The 21,929-nt window shown below is 43.9% G+C and overlaps 1 protein-coding gene across 1 annotated transcript; it reads right to left on the bottom strand.

Moving 5' to 3' along the window:
- Positions 1-4,768: 4,768 nt before the first annotated feature.
- Positions 4,769-20,508, bottom strand: UTP25 (UTP25 small subunit processome component). Its single transcript, XM_054629429.2, has 12 exons — positions 20,077-20,508; positions 18,896-18,935; positions 17,464-17,713; positions 16,514-16,720; positions 14,338-14,426; positions 12,564-12,974; positions 11,378-11,597; positions 9,180-9,382; positions 7,752-7,934; positions 7,010-7,122; positions 6,355-6,600; positions 4,769-5,316 (listed from the first exon to the last, which is right to left on the bottom strand). The coding sequence occupies exons 1-12, from the start codon at positions 20,175-20,177 to the stop codon at positions 5,070-5,072; spliced, it is 2,310 nt and encodes a 769-aa protein (XP_054485404.2). The 5' UTR covers positions 20,178-20,508; the 3' UTR covers positions 4,769-5,069.
- Positions 20,509-21,929: the final 1,421 nt, after the last annotated feature.

Raw genomic sequence — 21,929 nt, 5'->3', positions numbered from 1 at the left:
GAGACCTTGCTTAGGGGCAGTTAATTTAAATATTTAAGTCACAGTGCTGTGTTCAGTGATGTCTAAGAAACATGAGCTGTCAGAAAACCTGGCTTATTCTCCAGTTACTCAGCACTGGCTGCACCAGAGGAATCCACAAGGCTTCTTTTCACAAAGACACTTCCTGATCATCCATTTCTTGATGCTCCAATGGGCTTTTCTGGACAGGTCTTCCCTGTTGAGCCCAGCTCCAAACAGCTGCAAGGCCAGATATGCTCCCCTCCTTTCAAATTCTTCCTCAGGCTAAAGGAGCATTAATTCTAATTAATGAGTGGGGCCAGACCAACTCACAGAATAATGTTGGAGAAGGAAATATGATCTTTCATGCTACAGAAATAGTCAGCAGAGAACATGGCACAGGATAACTCAGAGGTTTTTGTTGCAATGAGCTGCTGTGATCCTTCCAGCCTCACCAAATAATTTAGAAGCCTCCCTTATCAAGGAACTTCTTAAAAACCTTGTAAAAGTACAAATAAATTATATTAACTGGTTCCCATTTATCCATGTCATATCTAGGCTCATGACTTCAAACAAAACTGATTCTGCTTTTGCTACTTTGATTTTAAAAATATACATTTTTATAACTAAATATTGTTTACTAACGTATTAATTAAATGTCAGTGAGGGCTTTTGACGCATGACACCCAGGGCAAGTAAATAAAATGGAAATTTCTACTTCTTTATTAGTAATAACAAAGTACTAGTAATGTCTTTTCAGTTATAGTTCCAGCTACCAAGTCCCTCTTTTGTAAGAGCTTAAAGGAGGGGCTAATAAGAGACCTTTCAGCATCTTGATAAACCTCTGCTTTAGCACTTCTGGCAACATCTCTACATTTATGCCACTGTCAGTGGTAAGGGTTTGACCCTGGAAATGTAATGTCATGTACAGCATGTAGGACTTCAGTGTGATTTTCCTGTTTTGTCTGAAAGAGCAAGGCCAAATTCCTGTTTTAAGTTGTGACTACATAATTATATTGTCAACTGCTCCATGTTTACAATCCTGGTTTTGCCCTGTGGGTTGTTTTTCTGTACCTAACCTTCATCTCTCTCATGTCTTTTACTGAAATTCCTGCTCCTCTCTCACATAATCAAATATTTATTGCTTAAGTACCACTCAATGTTATGGCCAGTCCCTCATCTCCATTCAGGTAACCAATTCCCATTACCTGCTCTCACCTGTAAGCTGTTTATCCATCCCAGAGCTGGGGGTCTCAGCCCAACTCCCAGTCCACCTGATAAAGCAAGCAACCCTCAAGCACCACTGAAGCTAATAGCTGATTAAAATACAACCAGCCCTGGGCTGTCAAGCTCAGCACAGGAGATTTTACACCCCAGGGACTGAGCTGTCTTGGATTTAGTATGGGCAAAAGCACCCTGCTGGCCAGGAGGAGCTCTGGCTCCAGCAATACACGTGTATCTTAAATCCTGTGTGGTGTTTTCCAGTCGGGTTTCTGGCTTTGTGCCTCCCTCCTGGGCTGCAGCCTGGCCCAGCACACCAGCAGCACCTCCACCTTCCCTGCGGGATTAAGGCTCACCTGGCATCTGCGGTGGGGGAGGATGAAGGCTCAGCCCAGTGACCTCCCCAGGGCACTGCTCCCTTCCCAGGGCAGAGCTGCGGGAGCTCTCTGGCCCTGTGGGGAAGGGAGGAGCCCTCTCTGCTGTCTCTGGGGCAGCCCAGGCAGCTGGGGGAGAGCAAGGGCTGACTGCACCCTGTCCTTCTCACATCCCTCTCCCTCTCTGCACAGGCTGCTCCTTCATTCCCCCACGATGGTTTCTCAACTGCCCCCTCCACAAACTGTTTCATCAGACACGCTTGGTTACCGAGCCCAAAAAATCCCCAAACCCTGGAGAGTAACTCCTGGGGCTGAGGCCATGGAGCATGACTAATGCAGAGCTGAGAAACCCTGGCAGCCTGTGACAGCACAGCTGTAAAGCAATTGTTAATTCTGCTGTTGTTAACAGGAATGCTCCAATTTCTCTCTCATGTGATTCGTCCCATGTTTCCCAATAACTGCTGCAAAACCAACAACCTGCCTCTTCACAGGAGGCAGCTCTCCAGCATGGAAACAGACTGTCCTGAAGTCACCTTTCCCTGCCTCCTCCACATTAATACAGGCAGCAGCAGAAGGCTGGCTCCTATCCTGCAAACACATTTTCAGAGGGAAAAAAAAAAGCCTTTTTGTAATCTTTGAAAGGAGCAACAAAACGTAATAGACCTCTTATCCTGATTGTTTTGCTAGTGAAAAAATGCTCCATTAGAACATGAACTCTTTAGCTGCAAGAACAATTTTCCTACAGAGACAGGTATGTCTTTCTCTTGGTCACCCATTAGTAGGATTTCCTTAAAAATTTCCTGAGGCAGGAGATACTAAGGAGAAATTCTCATCTAACACCTTGACACCAGTTATTTTTACCCTTGGGTTTGAACTTCCCAAAGCTAGGTGCTAATGCTTTGGCACCAGTGTTAGCAGCCAGGGCCTGGAACAGGGAGTCGACTCTCACACTGTGGTACAGCACATTTCCAAAAGAATACAGGATTAGTTGTCAGTGCTCTGAGATCCTCCTAAAACAATGACCAAAAATTGGATTCTTAAGAATGCCATCACCCTCACAAAGGTCTGGTACTGAGGTCAAAATGAAGAGGAAATTGTGTTACATTTGTTTAGTCAAGATGAGTAATTACTCATCATTGGTGCACTCATGTGAAAAAATGGCCACTGACCCTGCAGAGACCGTACACTGTCAAGTAAAAACAGGTAAAATATCATACTTGCTAACACCTTTCTTATTCCATTTGTGTCAGAATTTGAACAAGGGTTGTACAATTTAAAAAAACCCAATCCTTGAGATTCCATTGCTATAACATAGTGTCCCCACACAAATGCATTAGGTTCAGCCACCCCTCTGAAAGCCACATTATCACCAGGAGGACAGGCTCCAAAGTAACTCATTTGGAGCCAGCAGTTATCCCAGCAAACAAAGCATTTGTATCCATGAACACACATCCAGGATGGGCCAAACTCTGACCTTGGTGCTCATCATCTCCCAGTAACTATCTTTGGCACAAATCTTGGACAAACCCCTGCACCAGGGAATTATTTAAGATGATAAAAAGGGACCTTCACACCAGCACAGAGAAGAGCTCCCCATATCAGCAAACCTGTTTGACCCACTAGCATAGGCTGCTATGCAGAATTCCTGCCTAGGATCAGTGCTGGCTGATGAGGCTCCCTACTAAGGCAAGTAAGAATTTGTCAGGGCACAAAACCCTCCTGCACGAGCTCTCCAAGGCTCTGTGCTAGCAGCTTCGAGCACCTATTGAAGGCAGTGAAGAGGCATTTACACACTGCTTTGGCAATCAGTGAGTTATAATTAGTAATCAACATCAGAAATGTGACACTGGTATATACATATCAAATTTCCAAGTATGCTTGTCTTAGGAACAAACCCAGTGGCTGATAAAAAAATCATGAGGGCCTCAGTCTACAGTCTGGCCTTACTCCCTTAAGGCACTTTGCTTTTAATTTCAGTGTAGGAAGAAAAATACTTGCAGAGTTCAGGCTCTGGCTCAGAACTCTTGCTGCTTCTTTAAACAGGAGCTGCACTGCATCATGTTATCTCCCTAAGCAGCTATCCCACTTTAGCTTCCTCAGAGGTCAGCTCTTATCTCTGCTAAGTACATCCGGTGTAGAAAGGAAATTCCTTAATCCTATTTTGTGCACTTGTTTTCATATGCACAGCCATAATTCTCCCACATCCAGCCTGGGCCATAAAATAAAAATCCTTGATAGCCACTACTGCTCTGTGCTGTACAGGAGACAGATGTCCACCAGGACACGTTTTCTGGGGCTGGCTCTTAATTCTTGTGTGCTACAGCAGAGGTATGTAAAATTAAAAGACATTACTGAAAATGCAAAGCAAGAAACTGCATGGATTTTCATGTCTACTAAATGGTAACTACTGGAGTTCACAGCTTTTGAGGAATACAGGAATCAGGAATATGACAAAAATTGGCAGGAAGCATGTGCCTCATTTACTCAAGGAGTATATTTCACTTTGGTATATTTACTTAAGCCTCCTAGACAAGAACTCCCTCAAAGCTTATTACAGGATGTTTCCTTCTTGCATTGGGGCTGACGCAGGGCTCACCTGCCCCTCCTGAGAACAATCTTCCTGCAGCCCCTAGCACGTGCTTATCCAAACAAATCCTTCTAATTTTAACTCCCTTTCAATTAGACTTGGCTTCTGGGAAGGAGAAAAAGAAAAAGGCAGCACCAGGATGCTTCCATGTCCATCTACAACCACCAGGAGAAAAACCAGACAAACCAACCAGACAAAGCAACCACCTGTGGTGCCAGATACCATCCCAGAGGCATTTGCAATCCTCTGATTTTGTACTTATCCCTGGTAAAACTGACCAGCCAGAGGGTCTGCTGGAAATAAGAAGCAGAGATATTTAGGTCTCTCCAGGAAAAACACAAAACCCATAGCTCCTATCCAAGCACATGTAAGGATTCTCACAAGTGTCAACTTGAAGCAAGTCCAACTCTCATTCAGAAACACCTTTGTGCTATAGAGCCCATGCCTGCACCTCCCTTGTATATGCTCACAGAATAGTGACTCATTTAATACTTGGGCATTTTTCTTATCTTAGACAAGAAGAAAAACTTCCCCCGAGAAAAGAAAGTGAGTTTGCTACACCTGAAAATGAAATAGCCCAACCAAAAGCTATTTATCACTGCATGAATCTTTACTGACCCATGAGTTTTTTAATATACATGAAAAATAGTTTCTGGATTGATTTTGTTTCTATACAGAAAACACCTTCTAAGCCCTGCTTTTTTGAATGACACCCTTCATTTCTTGTTGGGCAGAGTACTGAAATACAAAATTTAATACTATACAAACAATTTCAACAGAATATTTAACAAAAGGGAGTAAAAAGTTTAATACTTTTTTAAAAAGCAATATAAAAATCTGCATTAGAAGTAAAATGCAGGTCCATCCACTCATCAAGTCTGCAGAATCACTTAATCATTTTCTCCTGTAACAAAGAGGTGCACATTCTTCTTGGACTGTAGCATTTGAGCGGTGCGGTCTATGCCAACCACTGCAGCCAATTTCTGAGCATCATACTTGGAGTAGAGCACAGTACAAGTCCAAGTAGCATCCACCCCACTGTCTGTGGCCTTCAGCATGTTGCAAATCTCACTGTAGAAGTGGGAGTATGTTGGTAACTCGTAGAAAATGAGGTTCCTAATGCCTTTTATCGTATACCTGTAGGAGAAAAAATAAAAACCAAAACACTTGAGGCAAATTTTACAAAATATGCATGGTAAAACATCAGTCCTCTATCAAGTCTTCCAATTTCCATCAACCTCAATGCACATCAGCTGTAGTGGAATTTAGGGGAAAATCTCACAATGCCAGGCACAATGACTTCCTCTAAAGTACCAACCTCCACCAATTTATGAAGTGGTCAGCCTCTGCAGCCTTGGATTTTAATACAGTGAAGCTTGATCAGACCAAGCCTCATGAAACTTTTCATATTTGCCAACACATCTGCTAACAGAAAGAAATCCTGTTCCATTAGGAACTTGAAAGCAGCTCCAGGCAGGATGTAACAAATTTTCCAAGTGGCCTCAGCTTGCTGTATTGCATTATTGAACAAATTATATACTCCTTCCAAAATTTTATACAATTACTGTGGCACAGATGAACACAAATAAAAGGCCCAATGAATCCCATTTGCAGGCTGTATTATCCTGTCTTGACATCACTGGAACTTGGCAGCACTTACCTTCCTGAATAAAGCTCTGCTCATAACAAAATATTGGAAGTCTCTGCAAAGGGACTGCTGACAACAGGCAAGAACTTCAAAGTAAGCTTCACAACTCTTACTTCAGTCAAAGAAGTCCTCAGAGGGATCCAACAGATTCAAAAAGCAGCACAGCCCATCTACGACTAAGGTCAAACTCTACCTTCAGAACAGCACACACACACAACTCAGAGGGAAAACTCAGTCCACAACTGTTGTCATCTTATTGCAAAGCTCCCATACCTTCTTGGTCATTTCTCATGGGCAACTCCTCACAGCACTGACTCCTTCTTCACAGCACAACCAACAAACTCCATCTCTCCTCACCCAGCTAACCCACTCTTTTGTAGCACTCCTCTTCTTATTGGACACAGCTGCGGCCTGTTAAGGGCAGGCCTGTTCCTAATCTTTGGTGATTGATACAGCTGCAACTCCTCAGGGGTGAGATTGCTTTCTGAACTATTCTCTTACATTCTATCCCTCCACACACAACTCACCTTTTGTAGAAGTGGAAACGCTCAGTGAACAGTAAGAACTGCTTCTCTCCCTTGAGGAAGAAGCGCCTTGCCCTGCAGACAGCAGCCTTTTTGGTGTATTCACAGATGTGAGTGAAATTCAGGTCCTCTTTCTTGAAGTAGTTGCGAAGGCGCACGTAGTCGAAGTAGGAGGGGATGTAGATGAGCGTGTGGGACATGATGGCGTCACGGTACTCGGGAAGAACTTTGTCAATGAAAAACTGAAACCTCAATTTAAAAAAACAAATATGTTTTAACCAGAGTGAAACTTCAGCTTTCTAATACTGATATGAGCTCAGACAGAAATATCATCAAACAACACACTGCCAAAGATTTTCACAACATTTTTCCTTCTTTTAACTTCACAGGACTTCTACATGTATAGAAGATAAAAGGCATTACCAGCACTACACAATTGTGGTAGAGATTGGTATTTCTTCCCCACACTGTATTTTCCAGCGCCTTTGGCAAGGAGAAGGTCAGTATTCCCCTCCACCTGTGCAGAGCCCAGCCTACACCTGAGGACTAATGGAGATGTACTCGTGTGGTGAACCCACAGTGTGCTCTGCAGTACGCTCCACTGAATCTAAAATTGCAGTCATTAGGGCACAGCAAAACAGTCTGAGACACACAGTACCTGCCATCTATCACAGAAGTTACGCTGTCAGCTTCTAATCTCCGAAAAACATGAGGAAGCTGGACCACAATGTGGCTGATGGAGCCAGTGAGCGGCACGTTGCGGATGGCCACCTGTGAGAAGGAAGTAGGATGTTCAGGGAAGCAGCATTCCAAAGGCAGGCACAGTGCAGCCAGCTTTTTGCAGCTCACATCTGACAGCACTATTTTTAAGAAAAACAGTGCACAAGGCTGTTTTTAAGAAAGCTCCAATACGAAGCTACAGTCATGATAGACAAACCAGGTCTGTTAAATACATGATGACTGCTTATGCCCTGTATATTTGAGATGGTCTCCTGAAGTTTTTGCTTTTCCTGTTTCTTTCAAAATACTAACAGTTCATGCAACTTACACAGTAGGAGATGAAAAAAGGGAAGCAGACGAACTCTCCATTTAACAACACGGTAAGTAAAACAAAATAACTTGAGTCTGTCAAATTAAAAAACCAAAATCTGATTTCTGACATGAAACAGCAGCTACTATGAAAGAAAAATATGAAATAAGCATCACTGCATGAGGAGCAGCTCTTCATGCCTCTGGCACAGAATGTAATGTCATGGATTCAGACTGAAACATTTGGGTGAGGGAAACAACAGGCACACAGTCTTTCAGCAGCTGAGTTACAGAATTTTTCTGCAGGTTGGGTTTTCTCTTCCTCTGCCCCTCCCCTGCACAGCAGCATTCCAGCTGCTCTGTGAACTCACCTGCCCCATGTAATTGAAGCAGTGTTTGTTGAAGACAGAGTTGATCTGGGGGTCCTGGAGGGCACTGAACAGCAGCGTCTGCCGGTAGTACTTGGACCAGTTGTTGAGATTCAGCATCCGCACTCGGGAAAAGTCCACGCCGTGGGAGTCCAGAGGCAGCAGGTTAATGTGCTTCATCAGGTGCTGCACACACAGGTGAAGACACATCACTGCTGACATCCCTGACTGCCTGCAAAAGCCTTAACTGCAGTGGGAAAGAGGGCAGGGACCAGCAAGGCAGCACAGAATATAAACAAGCAGCATCTCCCAAGACACCACTGTCTGGAATTTATTGACCACAGCAAGAGCAATTTACTTGACTTCCTGCCACAGAACTGAAAGTTACCATCTCTTTAGTCACTAGGAACAGTAACTTTCTAATCTTCTGGGGCAACTATAATGGACTTGTTTGTACTAAAGTCAATAGGCCCAAGGTTTCTGAGCTAAAAGAAGCCCAAGCACAGCTCAGCTCTCATCACATTCGGGTAGAGTTTGAAGAAATTCACCACATTTTACCCTCAGGGAACAATGCCTAGGACTGGCATCCCTGCCACCACTTGGCAGGCAGTTGCACCTAAAGGGAAAAACAGAAAACAGACTCCAAGACTCATTCCTTGGGTATTGTGTAGGCTTATGTGCCCTTTCTGTGACTCCTGAGGGAAGAAGATCATCTGGACTCATCCAAAATGCATACTGATATCACGTAGTCAAAATTTCTGGTCTGGGGAACCTCAGAGGTGTTTTAATGTGGAAAAGAAAACCCTACCATTTCAATCCTGAAAACTTCTATTAGCCAAAAGCCAAAAAGCAGGGGTACTGCTGCAGGCTAGCCACAATCCAAGAGCTCTACTTGCATTAAATGTACAGGAGACCCTTCATACTGTTTAACTCTGGACATGACCAATGCTTAGTATGTGCAATCAGTAGAGACATGCATCAGCTCCTCTTGCTTTCTGGAGGAACCTGAAATAGACTGCACAGATTCCTCACATGGCTGCAATCTGACTGAGACACTGGGCAGTCAGCTGGCAAATTTTTCCCAGATGTGATTAAAGAAATCATCATTCTTAATGCTGCAAGATAATTAAAACTGTCCAAAAACACCTTTGATGAAATACACTACTAAAGCACCAAACTAAGTTTTAGAGAGAACATGTACTACTACCCAAAATCTGTAGAAAGAATATTCTTAGTATAAGGAAAATATCAGGGTGGAGGGAGGAAAAGAAATGAACATCCATGTCTAGAATCAAGTCAGTAAAAAACAGCAATACTGCTCACTGCCAAAACTGAGTAACATCAGACCAGCAAGACCCAGCACAGCACAAAAATGAATGGACATATATGAAAAACACAGCACAAAAATGAATACATATATGGAAAACTCACCAGAACATGTTCCCAGTTCTGCATCAGGTAAATGTCTGCTTGATCAATGATGAGGATTTCTATTGATGACAGAAAATCAAAGTCTCTTTTCTTCTCCCCCTCTGCACCAATGACAGTCCTGATGCCCAGGGGAGAGGCAATGATGATGTCTGAGGAGTAGAAGGGTGCATAGAGTCTCATGCTCTTCTGCAGGATGGCAACCCCTGTCCAAAAACACCAACAGCAACTTCTCAGTTAACATCAATTATCAACCACGTTCCTCCAGGAGGCTCTGGAACAGTAATTTCCCCCATTTCCTCTCCCCACACTGATGAATATAGCTGGACACAACTAATCTGTCTGAAATTCTCCTTTTCTCAAGAAGTGCTTATCCACCCTACACTCATTTGACAAGCATGTGGAAAATTTTCATGTAGTTTGACAAAGCATTTCTGTATTATTTTTTAAAAGATTTTTCATAATCTGAATGAAAATTTTTAACTGAAACATATTGTTTCTGATTTTTCTACTGAACAGGGGAATGAGAACACTGAACAACTTAAGAAAAAAAAAATGCAGAAATTATTAACTACTCCTTTCTCCCTGAATCCTGAACTTTGGGTATTACAGTAACTGTTACTTTAATCTGTCATGAAAGACTTGGGGTGGATCTCTTGACTATCAACTGCCTTTATTCACAGGGCTGAAAGATTTGCTACTAAACCTCAAAGGACACGTTTCTTCATGCTACAGTGACTAAAGTCTTGCACCTACACTGCTTCTCACACCACATGTTGCAGGGTACATTCTGAACTATGCATCACCTCTCATGTTCTAGACATGAAAGGGAAGGAATCAAAGGAGTTTGTGTCATAACTACGTGGCATTATTTCCAAAACCCCCAGTTTCCTGGTCTTAAAAATGCAGCTAGTCCAGACACATTCAAACCACCCCCTTCAATCTGCCCAGCAAAGTCTCTCCAACTTCTCTCCCTGTCCATCTGAAGGCAGATAGCGTGGCTTCACCTGAAGGCCCTTCCAAGAATTTCAGAAACAGCAGCTGGGACTTCTCCTGCTGTCTATTTCAACCCAAGGATAAAAATGAAAAAAGGAAGAAAAAAAGAAAGGTTCAATTGGTTGAATTTCCAAGAAGAAGATATCACTTGTCACAGCATATACATAGTTTAGAAACATCAAGTCTTTTTTCTGTTTAAAAATGTGAAAGAATGGTGGTTTCAGTAAGGCATAACAAATGTGCTTTAAATTAGATCTTTGTGCAGAAGTAACAGGGTGTGCAGCACAGTAAGAAAGAGAAATTATTCTGTTTCTATAATTTACCTCTGCAAGTTAACAGCACTGAAAGTTTCTTCAATCATGTCTTAACACTTAGTGGAACAAGCAGAGTGTGGTATGGGAGAGGACTGAAAGGAAAATTATTATGCTACTGAAAGTAAGATGCTCTCAGCCTGAGAGATATTCACTGGGGAAGGAAGAAAGACTGACTGTGACCTGCACACATCTTCCACTGTATCATTACATTTCTTGGGGTGCCAATTTATCTTTCAAGGTGCAGTATTTAAAAGCCTCTCATCTGTCAAGTTAAGTTAGAAAAACTGCCTTCTCATCCTAGCAGCTCCAGCAACCAAGCCACCAGCTAGTTCTATGCATACTGAGTTACTAAACAGCATAAGTTTACAATATTATATGAAACAGTCTCACATTTTCTGCTTGTCCAACACTCCTACTTGCTGGCTACCCATTTGCTTCCATGAAAACCATGGGAAGCACAGCAGAAAACTGCTTTGCTCAGTACTGAGCTTTAATTTTGTTCCAACCATTACACGAGACATTGTGAACAGGCTAATTAAACCCAAAAGATTTTTTTTTTTAATAACATGAAAAGATTTTGCTGCATAATCAAGGCTATCTTCAAAATGAGGTGTGGGCAGTCCTGCTAGAATAAAGCTGTCATTGCATTTTAAATGATTCTGAACTTGATGCGAAAATAATTATCTCTCTATTTTCTCTTCCTTTTTAAGTTCTGGAAAGGCAAGAAAGATTTTCAGAAAAATCCAGGTTGCCAGGGCAAAACCAGCAGGATTACCACACAGCCTAGAATCTCACAAAACTTCCAGCCCTGATAGCTCTAAGGCAATGGGAAAAATTTGTTATGTAGCAGTTCTGTACAAGCCAAAAATCATCTGTTCAGTAGGTTATTACCAATTCTGAAGTGGTCATCAATGTTGCCAGCAAAGACAGCTTCATAATCTTCAGGTCTTTTCAGGTTGGGGGGCTTCTCATCTGGGTCAGAGCCATATTCCCCTTTGAAGCGCTTTTTATTACTCACATCTATTTTTTTCTTGTCATTCACTTCGAGGAGACTGATGAAAAGATGCACAATGCGCAGAGCACACTCCCTGAAGGGCACTATCATCAGCACCTGTGCAGATCAACAGTGACAGAGAATAACCCATCAAACAGGAACACTCACCATTAAGCGTGCAATAATTAAACTCTGGCTTGGATCTGCCCCCGTGGGGCATCCCAACAATCCAAACAAAACCATTCTGACAAGCAGCAGGGAGGGAAGATACGCTGGGATGCACTGCTCTCAGCCAGCAGCTCAGCCTGGTTGCCCAGCCCACTGAGGGGAACTGAAAACTAAGCATGTTTTCCAGGCAAGCAACAGCTGCTGTGACACAGAGACAGGGTCAAGGGCTGGCTCTTGGATGGGTGGCAATAGTTTCTGCATAGAACTCCAAAATATAAACGGCTAATGGGGGAGTCAACGCAGAAACCAGAGATTCGCCAGGCATGCAGCAAACACTGAAACCCAACTCTGGAATTGTTCAACAGGCAGCTGGCACACGGGGAACAGGCTGCCATAGTTGAATCCACCTGGTTATCAACTACAGGATGCTGTGAATCCAGGGAGGATTGGTTTGGGGCCCAAACAGAAAGATCCTTTCATGCAGGCAAGTCCTTACAAGTGCCCAAGGACAAAAGAATTTCTGACATATCTTGCACTGAGTGACAGCCTATACTACCTGCAGTGATACTCAAGATTGATATGGAGGCACCTGTCGGCACTGGCAGATTTAAATATGGAAGAAGGAAAACTTATCAGTCTGTGGTGCCAGGGACAAAAAACAGATTAAGTCAAACTCATGGTTTGGCACAGAACCAGGCTGGATAACAACCCTAAGCTCACTGCTTCTCACACAGCATTTTCCCTGGCCATGGAGGACAACTTCCAGGCAAGATAAAGGAATGTAGAAAGGCATATGCCCAGAAACACATTCCCTGAGAGAGCAGCAACAGAAATACTTGTGGGTAAACTACGAGGATGTTTGTACAGCCTGAGCAGGCAGCCAGGGTGGGGGTCAGGGAAGCAGAGCTCCCTTACCTTAGGCCTGGTGAGCCCCTGGTCCCTGTGGTCATCGGTGTCGGTGCCTGGCTTTCGATCCCTCCGTCTGGCGTTGTTGCTGAGCACCTGGGCGTTGGCCTTGAGCACATGGTTCAGGGCGTGCAGGCAGTAGGCGTGCCGGATCTCCTCTCCGTTTGTCAGAGCAGATCTTTCCGGGTAGAACAAGTCCCGGTAGGAATTCATGATACAGAAGAGCTCTCTTTGTAACGGGGTAAAAGAGGAATCCATTGGTTTGTCTGCTGCAGACAGAAACTGCTTATTCACTTTTGGCCAGGTGGATTCCAAAGGCTTGTGGAGACGAAGCTGTTTCACATCAAATTCTTTGTCTGCTTTGAAAGTTTTCTGTTTCTCCAAACTGGAAGAAAAAACTACTTGACCCAGCCTTGGCCACTGGAAAGAAAATAAGCCAACAACACTGAGGAGTCATATGTACCAAACCTTGCACACTTCAAAGCATATCACCACAGCTGGTGATAGCAACTTTAATCAAGTTTGTGAGATTAAGGAAATCATCTTTTCATAATACAGTATTTTTGCTTTTTATTTCAATATGCAATCCCTTTGAGAGTCTGCCAGGATAAATAACAATAAATTTCAGCTTGGTAGATCTGGATGGATCTTGCAATGATGTGTCTGTAACTATTCCCATGCCAGAGGAAACTGAGGAATTTTCTGCCTAACCCACCCAGCAAATCAGTGGCTCAAACCAGGGACGAGATGAGATCCCTGCAGTCCAACTGTGCTTACCAGCTGACCCCAATGAGCACATACTTTAATCAAAGAAGAAAATAAACCCATTAGGGGCTAATCCCAGAAGTTGTGATACAGTTGTTAAATGCAGTCTTGTTGGGTGTCTGTCTGATTTTGAACAGCTATCAGTGTAGTAGGGGAAAACTCTAAACTTAAAGCTCTCTGCCATGCAAATTGTCCCCAGCTGTCACCGTAAAGTAGCTACACCAATTTAAGCAAAGATATATCATGCATTGCTTCAGGTGGCACTGGTAATTTTGGCCACCATGTGCCAAAAAAGTAAATTAAATTTCAAAAAAAATCACAGCTTTCTCTCTGACTAACTAACCATTGGATATCTTCCAATGAATGTCACCCAGCATATGGCTGACCAGAATGGGAGGCAAGTCTCCAAAACAAAATCAGATGTGGAAAAGTTATGAAGCAAAGGTTTGTCTAAAAATGACTATTTTGAAAGCCAATATTCTTTGTCAAGCAATGAAGTGGTTTTCTGGTAATGTAATTCCCATATTATTGCCAGAATTAAGTAATAAAGTAATGTAAGCAATAAATTCCCCTTCACTGGCATGTAAATGTGTACAGGGACAGAGCCATCCTGAAGCAAGAATGTGAAAATGCATCACAAGTACCTTTAAAAGTGCACATGGTCACCTCAGAAGTTCAGCTGCAGAGCACATCCCTGGCATTGTGCTGTCACCACTCAGAAATGAGCCCTGTTTCCACCCTTTGTCAAGGTTTTGGTACTACAGCTTAAAGTCTAAAGCTATGTGTTTCAGGTGTGTCAGCAGATGCCCCCAAGAACAGCAGACTTCACGTTTCAACTCTTGCTCAGCAGCAAATGAAGAAGAAAACAGTTCAACAACAACACAGTGAAAAAAAAATCCTGATAATTCTCGTGTCAGCAGCTAATAATAACAACTGTGATCTACTTCACCTAAATAAAAAAGGATTATTTTGATCCAGGCACCTTTAGGAATGATGGATGGCTACAGAAAATTATTACCTGACTTTGACTTGAAGTTTTAGGAAGTGTAGACATTTTCTCTATTTCCTTTTCTTCAAGTTCTTTGTCCATGTGCTGCTTAAATGGATCTATTTACAGTAACAACAAAAAAATAGCCTGAGAACTATTGCAGTTAATAGTAGAATCAAGTTGCAGAATGGATTTGCAAATGAGATGAACAGTCTCCATGCTGGCCAACACCACAATTAAAACTAGTTATTTCAAAGCACTTGGAGATGAGAGAAAGGATGTCAAATTCTCTCTGCAAAGAACAGAGAGAACAGATTTGACAGATTGCTTTTAAAAAAGAAAAAGAAGCACTTATGGAAGTACTAGAATTTTCAAGCACTAATCAAACGTTAGACAGGAAAATGGAAAACAGTGGCAATTTTTTGCCTTAAGCTCTGGCACGTCCATTGCCTGCAGGTGAAAAAGGCTGTCAATAGTAAAGTCCCAAGTGAACTTGCTAACCTTCCTAATTTACAAACAGTTCTGCCCAGTGATATGAACACAGTCTGTAATAAAGCAGAGAAATATTAGGCGAGTTTTGGAGATGGGGGCAAAAATTGCCTTGAGTGAGAAAAAGTCTGATTTATCTAATCAGCATTTCTTTTTGGAAAGGAAAAGAGAGGCAAAGAACTGTTAAATCACATTATACTCAAAGACACTGGCATGCACAAAGTCACATGCAAAGTTAATTGTGAAAGCCAAGCCCTGTATCCTGCTTGCAGAACAGGAGCATTCACTGCATAAAGAAAACTAATTAGGGAACGCTGGTGCTTGCCAGCAAATATCCAGCCCACACACAAGTTACCCGGGCAAAAGTCAAGACATTTACTGATCATGACAATGAAAAAAATTTGAGAAAATCTTTCTAGAAATGGAAATTAACTGGGTATCATTTAATTGTACTGCAGGGTCTCTCCTCAGTTGAGTTTTATGGATTCCAACATTTTCCCAATAAAGTAGAAGGAGTAATGGGGTGCATTTTCAGGAATTTTAGTGACTCCGGGACCAGAGTAGAAATTAATCCTCTTTCTGCTGTCTTAGGTAATTCATTTTCTGTAATAGATTATAAAGACACTTCCAAGCTGCAAGAACCCACTGAGAAGTAGTGCATCATTTATAGGTGGAACAAAGCTGTTAGGATACTTAGCATGCAGTTGGAGAGCTACTGTTCTCATTAAAATGCAATGCCAGCAGCCTAAGTCATATTCTCATGGTAACAAGAACGAGCTGTTTTTTCTATCACATGGCCCTTTGATGCTTCCACACATTTCATGTATCACCCAGGCTGCCTCCCAGATCTAATGTCAGCTGCTGCTCCAAGATGACAAGCCAGCATCACTAGGGATGCTACAAACATATTTCTCTCTCTCAAACTATGCCATCTGATATTAAAGGCACAGAGCATTAAATATGAGCAGAAGCTGTGCAAGCGCCAGTGCGTGCCCTGTCGCTGAAGGATCACACACCGGTGCAACACAGTTATTTTGTTACATATGGTGGGACAACTCCAACACTGGAGCTTCAGATGCGTCCATCAGTGCACTGAGATTCTGGGATACACCCTTAAAAGACACTACATGTGCTCTGCTGATGCTTCACTCTCTCCTGATCCTGGTGCAGTCAGACTCCTCTGCATAACCTTCAAAATTCTGAGAGCGCTGAGCATTTGTCTAAATTACTGTGGCTGCTCCAAGCTTCTCAGAATCTGACCTCTAACTCCACTGAGATGTGAAGGAGGCCCTCACAGGTCAGCTTTGTGATTATCTGCTGTGCTGTTTGTGCCAAGAACATCTTCCACAGTCAAGTGCAGGCTTGCAGAGCTTTTTGTATTACAGTGGCTTTTAAAACTACTATTAAAGCAGCAGAACAAGATAACACCCTCCACACACTTTTCTAGTTCCTGATACTTTAAGCTTTACCAGTCATAGCAGAAACCCCACATGAATCCCAGTCCCCAGGGGCTACAGAGAACAAATGGTTCAGCTACACATCTGCATTAGTGTTAAGGGTCCCTTATGTAACCAGCTGACATGTGGGCAGCATGAATAATGTAGTGGAAGAACTTAGAAGCTGTACAGCCCATCGCTAGGGTGTTGCACAATTTAAACATGTTTACAGATACTCCTCTAAAGGCAGATCCTTAAACACAAACACACAGTTTTTTTACCTTCTGGAAGAGCTTGTGAAGAACTGCTGTCTCTCCTATCTGCATTGCAATCTCCACTCTCCTCTTCCATGAAATTGGTTTCCAAGCTAAATTCAGATTCGTGTTTCACATCAGTAAACTCCTCAATTACTCCATGACATGGGTCACAAGAGGTATCTGTGCCATCAGCCTGTTCCTGGCTGAGCATCTGCTCTGCTGTGTCTGTGGCTGTCAATTGTTAGAAAGAAACAGGTTATTCTCTCCTGGAAAAATTACTGTCCGTAGATGTTGTTCCCCTTGAGTTACTGATTTTCTTCTCACAAAACCCTATCAAAAAAGCAGGATTTGTATTCTACCATAAAGATGACGTTTGGCTAGCATGCCAAATGTTACATAACACAAAACGTGGTCCCCCCAGACAAAATTAAAGAAGTAACCAGTTTGGGGAATTTAACTTTTAGCTTCTGAACACCTAAATAACTGGAAATGATTAAAGGTTGACTCCTCTCTCCCAGCATTTCTTTGCAGATTTCATGAATGAGGACACCTTGCCGTAAAGGCGGAGGTTTCCTTCCAATTTCCATATTCTTTCCCATGCTGTGAGGCAAACCTTTCCCTCCTCTCGGTGGCACAGCCAAGCCAGATGCTGCTTGAGGGAACAGCTTGTGTCTCCCATGAGTGGGTGAGAACCCCTGGTCTGCTGCTCCATGTGGATTTCCTCTGTGCTGCCGCACAAACAACATCTGAGGAAGCAGCAGCAGGCTGTCTGGCACAAAATGAGCACAGCTACCCTTTCCCCTGCTAAATCCTTCAGCAGCTGCTGCTCCCACCCACACAGAGCCAATGGAGCAACAGAGTCTCCAAGGCAGAAGAGCACCCAGCCAACAAGACAGTCTACACCAGGATCCCGGCTAAAAACATGCGTTAGTCAAACAACGTTCACCAGAGAAGCACAGGAAAAGACAAATTACCTTCTTCCTCCTCTGGAACATCATTCTTATCTTCTATGCCTTCCTCTGCTTCTCCAGTCTCCTGGGACCCTTCACTGCCCATTTCTGCCTCACTTTCCTCAGCTTCTTCGGATTCACTTTCATCTTCCTCTTCCTCACTCTCAGACTCAGGCGAGGTCTTCAGGGTAGCCAGGAGCTTATGATATCCAGAGACCTGCTCCACTTCAGTCTCTGAATCACTTTCTTTACTTGATTTATCAGAATCATCAGACTGGAAAGGAAGACACGAGTGTAAACAGCAACAACAGTAACAGCCTATAAAGCAGCAGGCAAATACCCTTACTTCTACTTGCACTATTATGTTTCCCCTCTCACATTAAACCTTACATAGATGCAATGGAATTTTTCAAAACCCAGCATTTTACACCAATAACTATATTGGACACCTCCATTTAGGTTTTGAAAGCATCTTGGGAGACAGACTGAGGTGCCTCTTTCTGCACCAATTTGACTTGGAGCATCACAAAACCCAGTTCTTTCAGTCTCAGCTGAGTGAGGACATTTGATCTCCACAGACAAAGCATTTACGGAACCAGCATCAAATTCTTCTAAGAAAACCACACAGGGATTGAAAATTGTAGAAAGGCACCCATACAAGGGACAGAGCATGCTGGAAATGCTTCTGGCTGTCAAGAAGGTAGGTGAAATAGCTGTCAGTGGGCAGTGGCTCTCTGGGGAGTTGCTCAGGTTTGGTTCAGCTGTACAGCTCTACACTTCAAGCAAGCCAGACTTGAGCCAGTTCTGTTCTGTCCTTGCACAAACCAGTGTCTGGATTATAGCCAAAACTATAGTGAAACCATGAGTATCAACACAACATTAACTCCTTTCTTAGTTTCTTTTAGCCCCAAAAGGAAAAAAAATCAGTAAATACTACATTAATGCACAAAATTGCTAAAGGAAACAAATGAAACAGAGTAATTAATTTTTCCAAATTAAAACTTTGAAGTCTTTTCTTAATCTGATGATAAAGGAGGCTACCAAATCCTGACTGAAAGAAAAATAAAGCACTGGCAATCTGAAGAAGGAGTATTAACATATTTCTTTGCTCAACAGAGAACAAAGTCTCCTAACTCATGCAACACTAAGTTTACCAACATTATTAAACTAATTTAGAGCGTGATCTAATTTTCACTGTGACTAAAACACAAAAGTTAAGAACTGCTGTTATTTCCTGCTGCTTCTGCCCTCTGATGGCATTACAGTTTAGAAGCAGACATTACAGAGAACAATTCAGATCCACACAAAAATCACATTCATCTTTTTTTCCTTAATACTGGTTTTCTAAGTGGAACAACTTAATCAGCCTGAAAAAGCTGGAAACATGAAATGCTAAGCTTTTGACTTCACGAAACTACACAAAGATAAAAGTAAAGAAGGAATAAAAATACATTACCAGTTCACATGTTTGAGTTTCTTCTGGTCTTCCAGAAACCCTGAAAAGAAAGCACTAACATACCTTACTCTGCCAATAATGTTACACATAGGATGAAAAAAATGAGGGGAAGAGTGATTTGATCAGTTACGCAAGTTTAAAGTAAAAGAAACCTTAAAACCCAACTACCACACATGTCTCCCTAAGAAAACAGACTGGGCATTTGCCTTTAAGGTAAACCTTAAGGGTCACCCTCTTAGGTGATATGACTCTCTGTACATGAAGCCCAAGTGCTCAGGCATTACAACTGATCAATAAAAATTTTGAAATAAAATCCAGCTTTAATCAGAAGATGAGGTCTCAAAAGGAATTAAAAGCACCTAGCTACAAGGGTAGTTTGTAAAAAAGTTAACCAGAGACAGAGACTACTTCTAGCGCTAAACATTGGTCTGTGAAGAGGGAAACAGACACAAACTAAAGGAAAACCAGGATTAACCAGTGTTGGGACTGCAATTCTTCAAAGAAACCACTGTGCAAGCTGGGCTTAAACTAACCTCGATTCCTTCAAAAAGATACAGTCCTGTGTGGGACTGAGCATCACTGTACAGGGTGACACACAGACCTTAACTCTGCGTGCCTGCTCCTCCAGGCTTTACTGCAGCAGCACAGAGCACCGGGACTAAGCAGCTCTCGCCTCAGAAGTTCACACGTGGGTACAAAGGGAAGGCGGTCATTTTGACAGACGGGCATCCCGCCGAGGAGGGAATGGCTTCTGTCACACACATCTTCGCTACTCTATTTCCATACCCTTTCCGAGATCAGAAAAGAGCACGGAGTGAACAGTGGGAAAGCTGGAACCCTGACAAGCCAAGAGACCGGCCTGGTATCAAAATGGGAGCCCCCTCGCACTCCTCAGCTTCCCCACTCCTGGCGGCAGCCTCCGGCCTGCACCACAAGAGTGTGCATTTGTTGCAAGAAAATCCGAGCCGACGTTTCCTGCTTTCCGTTCTGCTTTCGAGATTCCCGGCTCGCGAGCAGCAGTGCTCCATGCAGCTGCAGCCCCTCTCCTTCCCTCGGAGCCCAGGGCCGGCCTGAGCGGGAGCGGCGGCCGCCCGGGCCGGCCCGGGCTGAGCGGGGCCCCTCGGCCCTGCACCGGCACCGAACCGCGGGCAAGGGCCTGCCCCGCCCAGCCCAGCACTCACTTGTCATAGAACGGGTGCTCCTCGCCGAACTCCCGCAGGTGCTTCTTCTGCTTCTTGCTCAGGCTGCGCAGCAGCTCCCGCCTGGCTCGCCGCTTGCCCATGCCGGCCCGGCCCGCTCCACGTGGGTGCCCGGCGCGCCGCGCTGTCGCACGGCGGGGCGGTGCCCGCAGCCCGGCGCCGCCCGGTGATGCCGGGGAGGGCGTCGCACCCTGGGAAGGCGGGGCCGCGGGCGGCTGGAAGGAGAGGCAGAGGGGGGTGAGCTCAGGGGCCGAGCCTCGCCCCGCCGGCGGCGGCCAGCGTGCCGTGCGGGGAGCGGACGCGCATTTGTTCCTGCGATCCGCTCTGGGGAACGCAAAGTACCGGCAGGGAATGCTTGTCCCAGACGGTGCCCAAATTCAAGCCCGTCCCGACGCTGCGGCCCGCCGCGACCCCGAGCTTGGTGCGGGCCGTGACGCGTTTCCGCTGCCGGAGCCGCGGTGCGGCCGGCGAGCGGCGTGATGGCAGCGGGGCGGGCAGCGCACAGCCGCAGCCCGGCGCTGCTCGGGCTCACGGAGCGCAGGCAGACACTACTGGAGCTACCGCACTTTCTCCAACTGACCCGTCATCTGCAGCACTAACAGCTACACATCTTCTGGGAAAACTTTTACAATCATGCTAGAGGAAGAGACCCAACACAAGTCCTTAATACTCAGGCTTTCTTATTCTAAAAGCAATCAAAAGCTCCAAATGAAACTCCTCCGAAATCTAGCTCTTCTAACATGTCACTGCTGAATCTTACTGAGCGCTGTTTAAGCGTGCTTTACTGCACATGGAGACAATTTTTCAGAAACAACCATAAATTGTGTCAAATACACTAAATTCATTTTCAGTTCTTTGCATTAGAAGTTCTTTATATCCCCGTGTTTCTGTATGACCTAGCTGAAACTCCTCTAATCTTTAGTTACAAAGGGCTATAAATGTTGTAATTTGCAAAACACACATAATAGGTTTCAATAGTTTGTCTCTGGGAGTACAAGAACTAAGTGAGAGCAACATAATTCCAAATAGGATGGAGGCATGGAATATTTTAGGGAAAAAGAACATTTAGCATTTGGACTGTAGCTTCTTGACTATCTTGACCTGAGGGCACCCATGGATTTGACTGAAGCAAGCAAGCACATTTAACTGCACTTCAGTTACACAGAAGCCTCCAGGAGTTACTCCTGCATGTTGTTAATCCCATGGTCAGTCCCTTCAATAAACCCCTCTGGCCTGGGGGAAGTTGTCTTAATCCACACCATTCCACCGACCTGCTTTACCCAGTACCCCACAGCACACAGACAGCAGCAGCAGCAGCAGCAGTTGGTTGTGCCCAGCAGCAGAAATTCCCTTGGCAGGTTCTGTCAAAGCTAACATGTTATGTAACAACACTAAAATAACCGACTTCAAACTAGCAGGGTTTTTGGTGAAGTTGGCAGTCATGCTCTGTAAGAGGAAAAATATTGCCAATCAATCTCACTTCTGTCAGGAATGTGAAAAAGGCAGTATATTTTTATGTTGCAAAATTGTTTCTTGTTGACTTACAGTTTGGCATTGGGAGACAGCAGAAGAGCAGGAGTCTGTTCAGAGCTGAATCAGGAGAGCTCAGGAACTCTTTGGGGATTGCATTCTTGTGTATTAAAAAGGGAAAATTATAAGACCTTGGTGACAGTAAGCCTGTAGCTCGGACTCCAGTGTGGTTTGTGTACTCTTTCCAAAGTTCTGGCTATAGTATTTCACACTACTTTGTGGAGTTTCAGTCTGCTTTTAAATATTGCCTTATGAATTAAAAATGCATGGATCCCATTATTTTGTCCTGAATGCCAGCACTTGCT

Source organism: Agelaius phoeniceus, chromosome 3 (genome assembly GCF_051311805.1).
Source record: "Agelaius phoeniceus isolate bAgePho1 chromosome 3, bAgePho1.hap1, whole genome shotgun sequence".
In the NCBI taxonomy this organism is placed as follows: Eukaryota; Metazoa; Chordata; class Aves; order Passeriformes; family Icteridae; genus Agelaius; species Agelaius phoeniceus.
Note: the sequence above shows the minus strand (reverse complement) of the source record. Positions and strands in the feature narration are given on the sequence as shown.

Bases quoted from the DNA above. Each gene is read 5' to 3' on its own strand.
- UTP25 (XM_054629429.2), bottom strand. From the start codon at position 20,177: ATGGGCAAGCGGCGAGCCAGGCGGGAGCTGCTGCGCAGCCTGAGCAAG. The intron at 18,936-20,076 runs GTGAGTGCTGGG...CTTTCTTTTCAG, and splicing joins GAGCACCCGTTCTATGACAA to GGTTTCTGGAAGACCAGAAG. The intron at 17,714-18,895 runs GTAATGTATTTT...CTTCCTTTCCAG, and splicing joins AAACTCAAACATGTGAACTG to TCTGATGATTCTGATAAATC.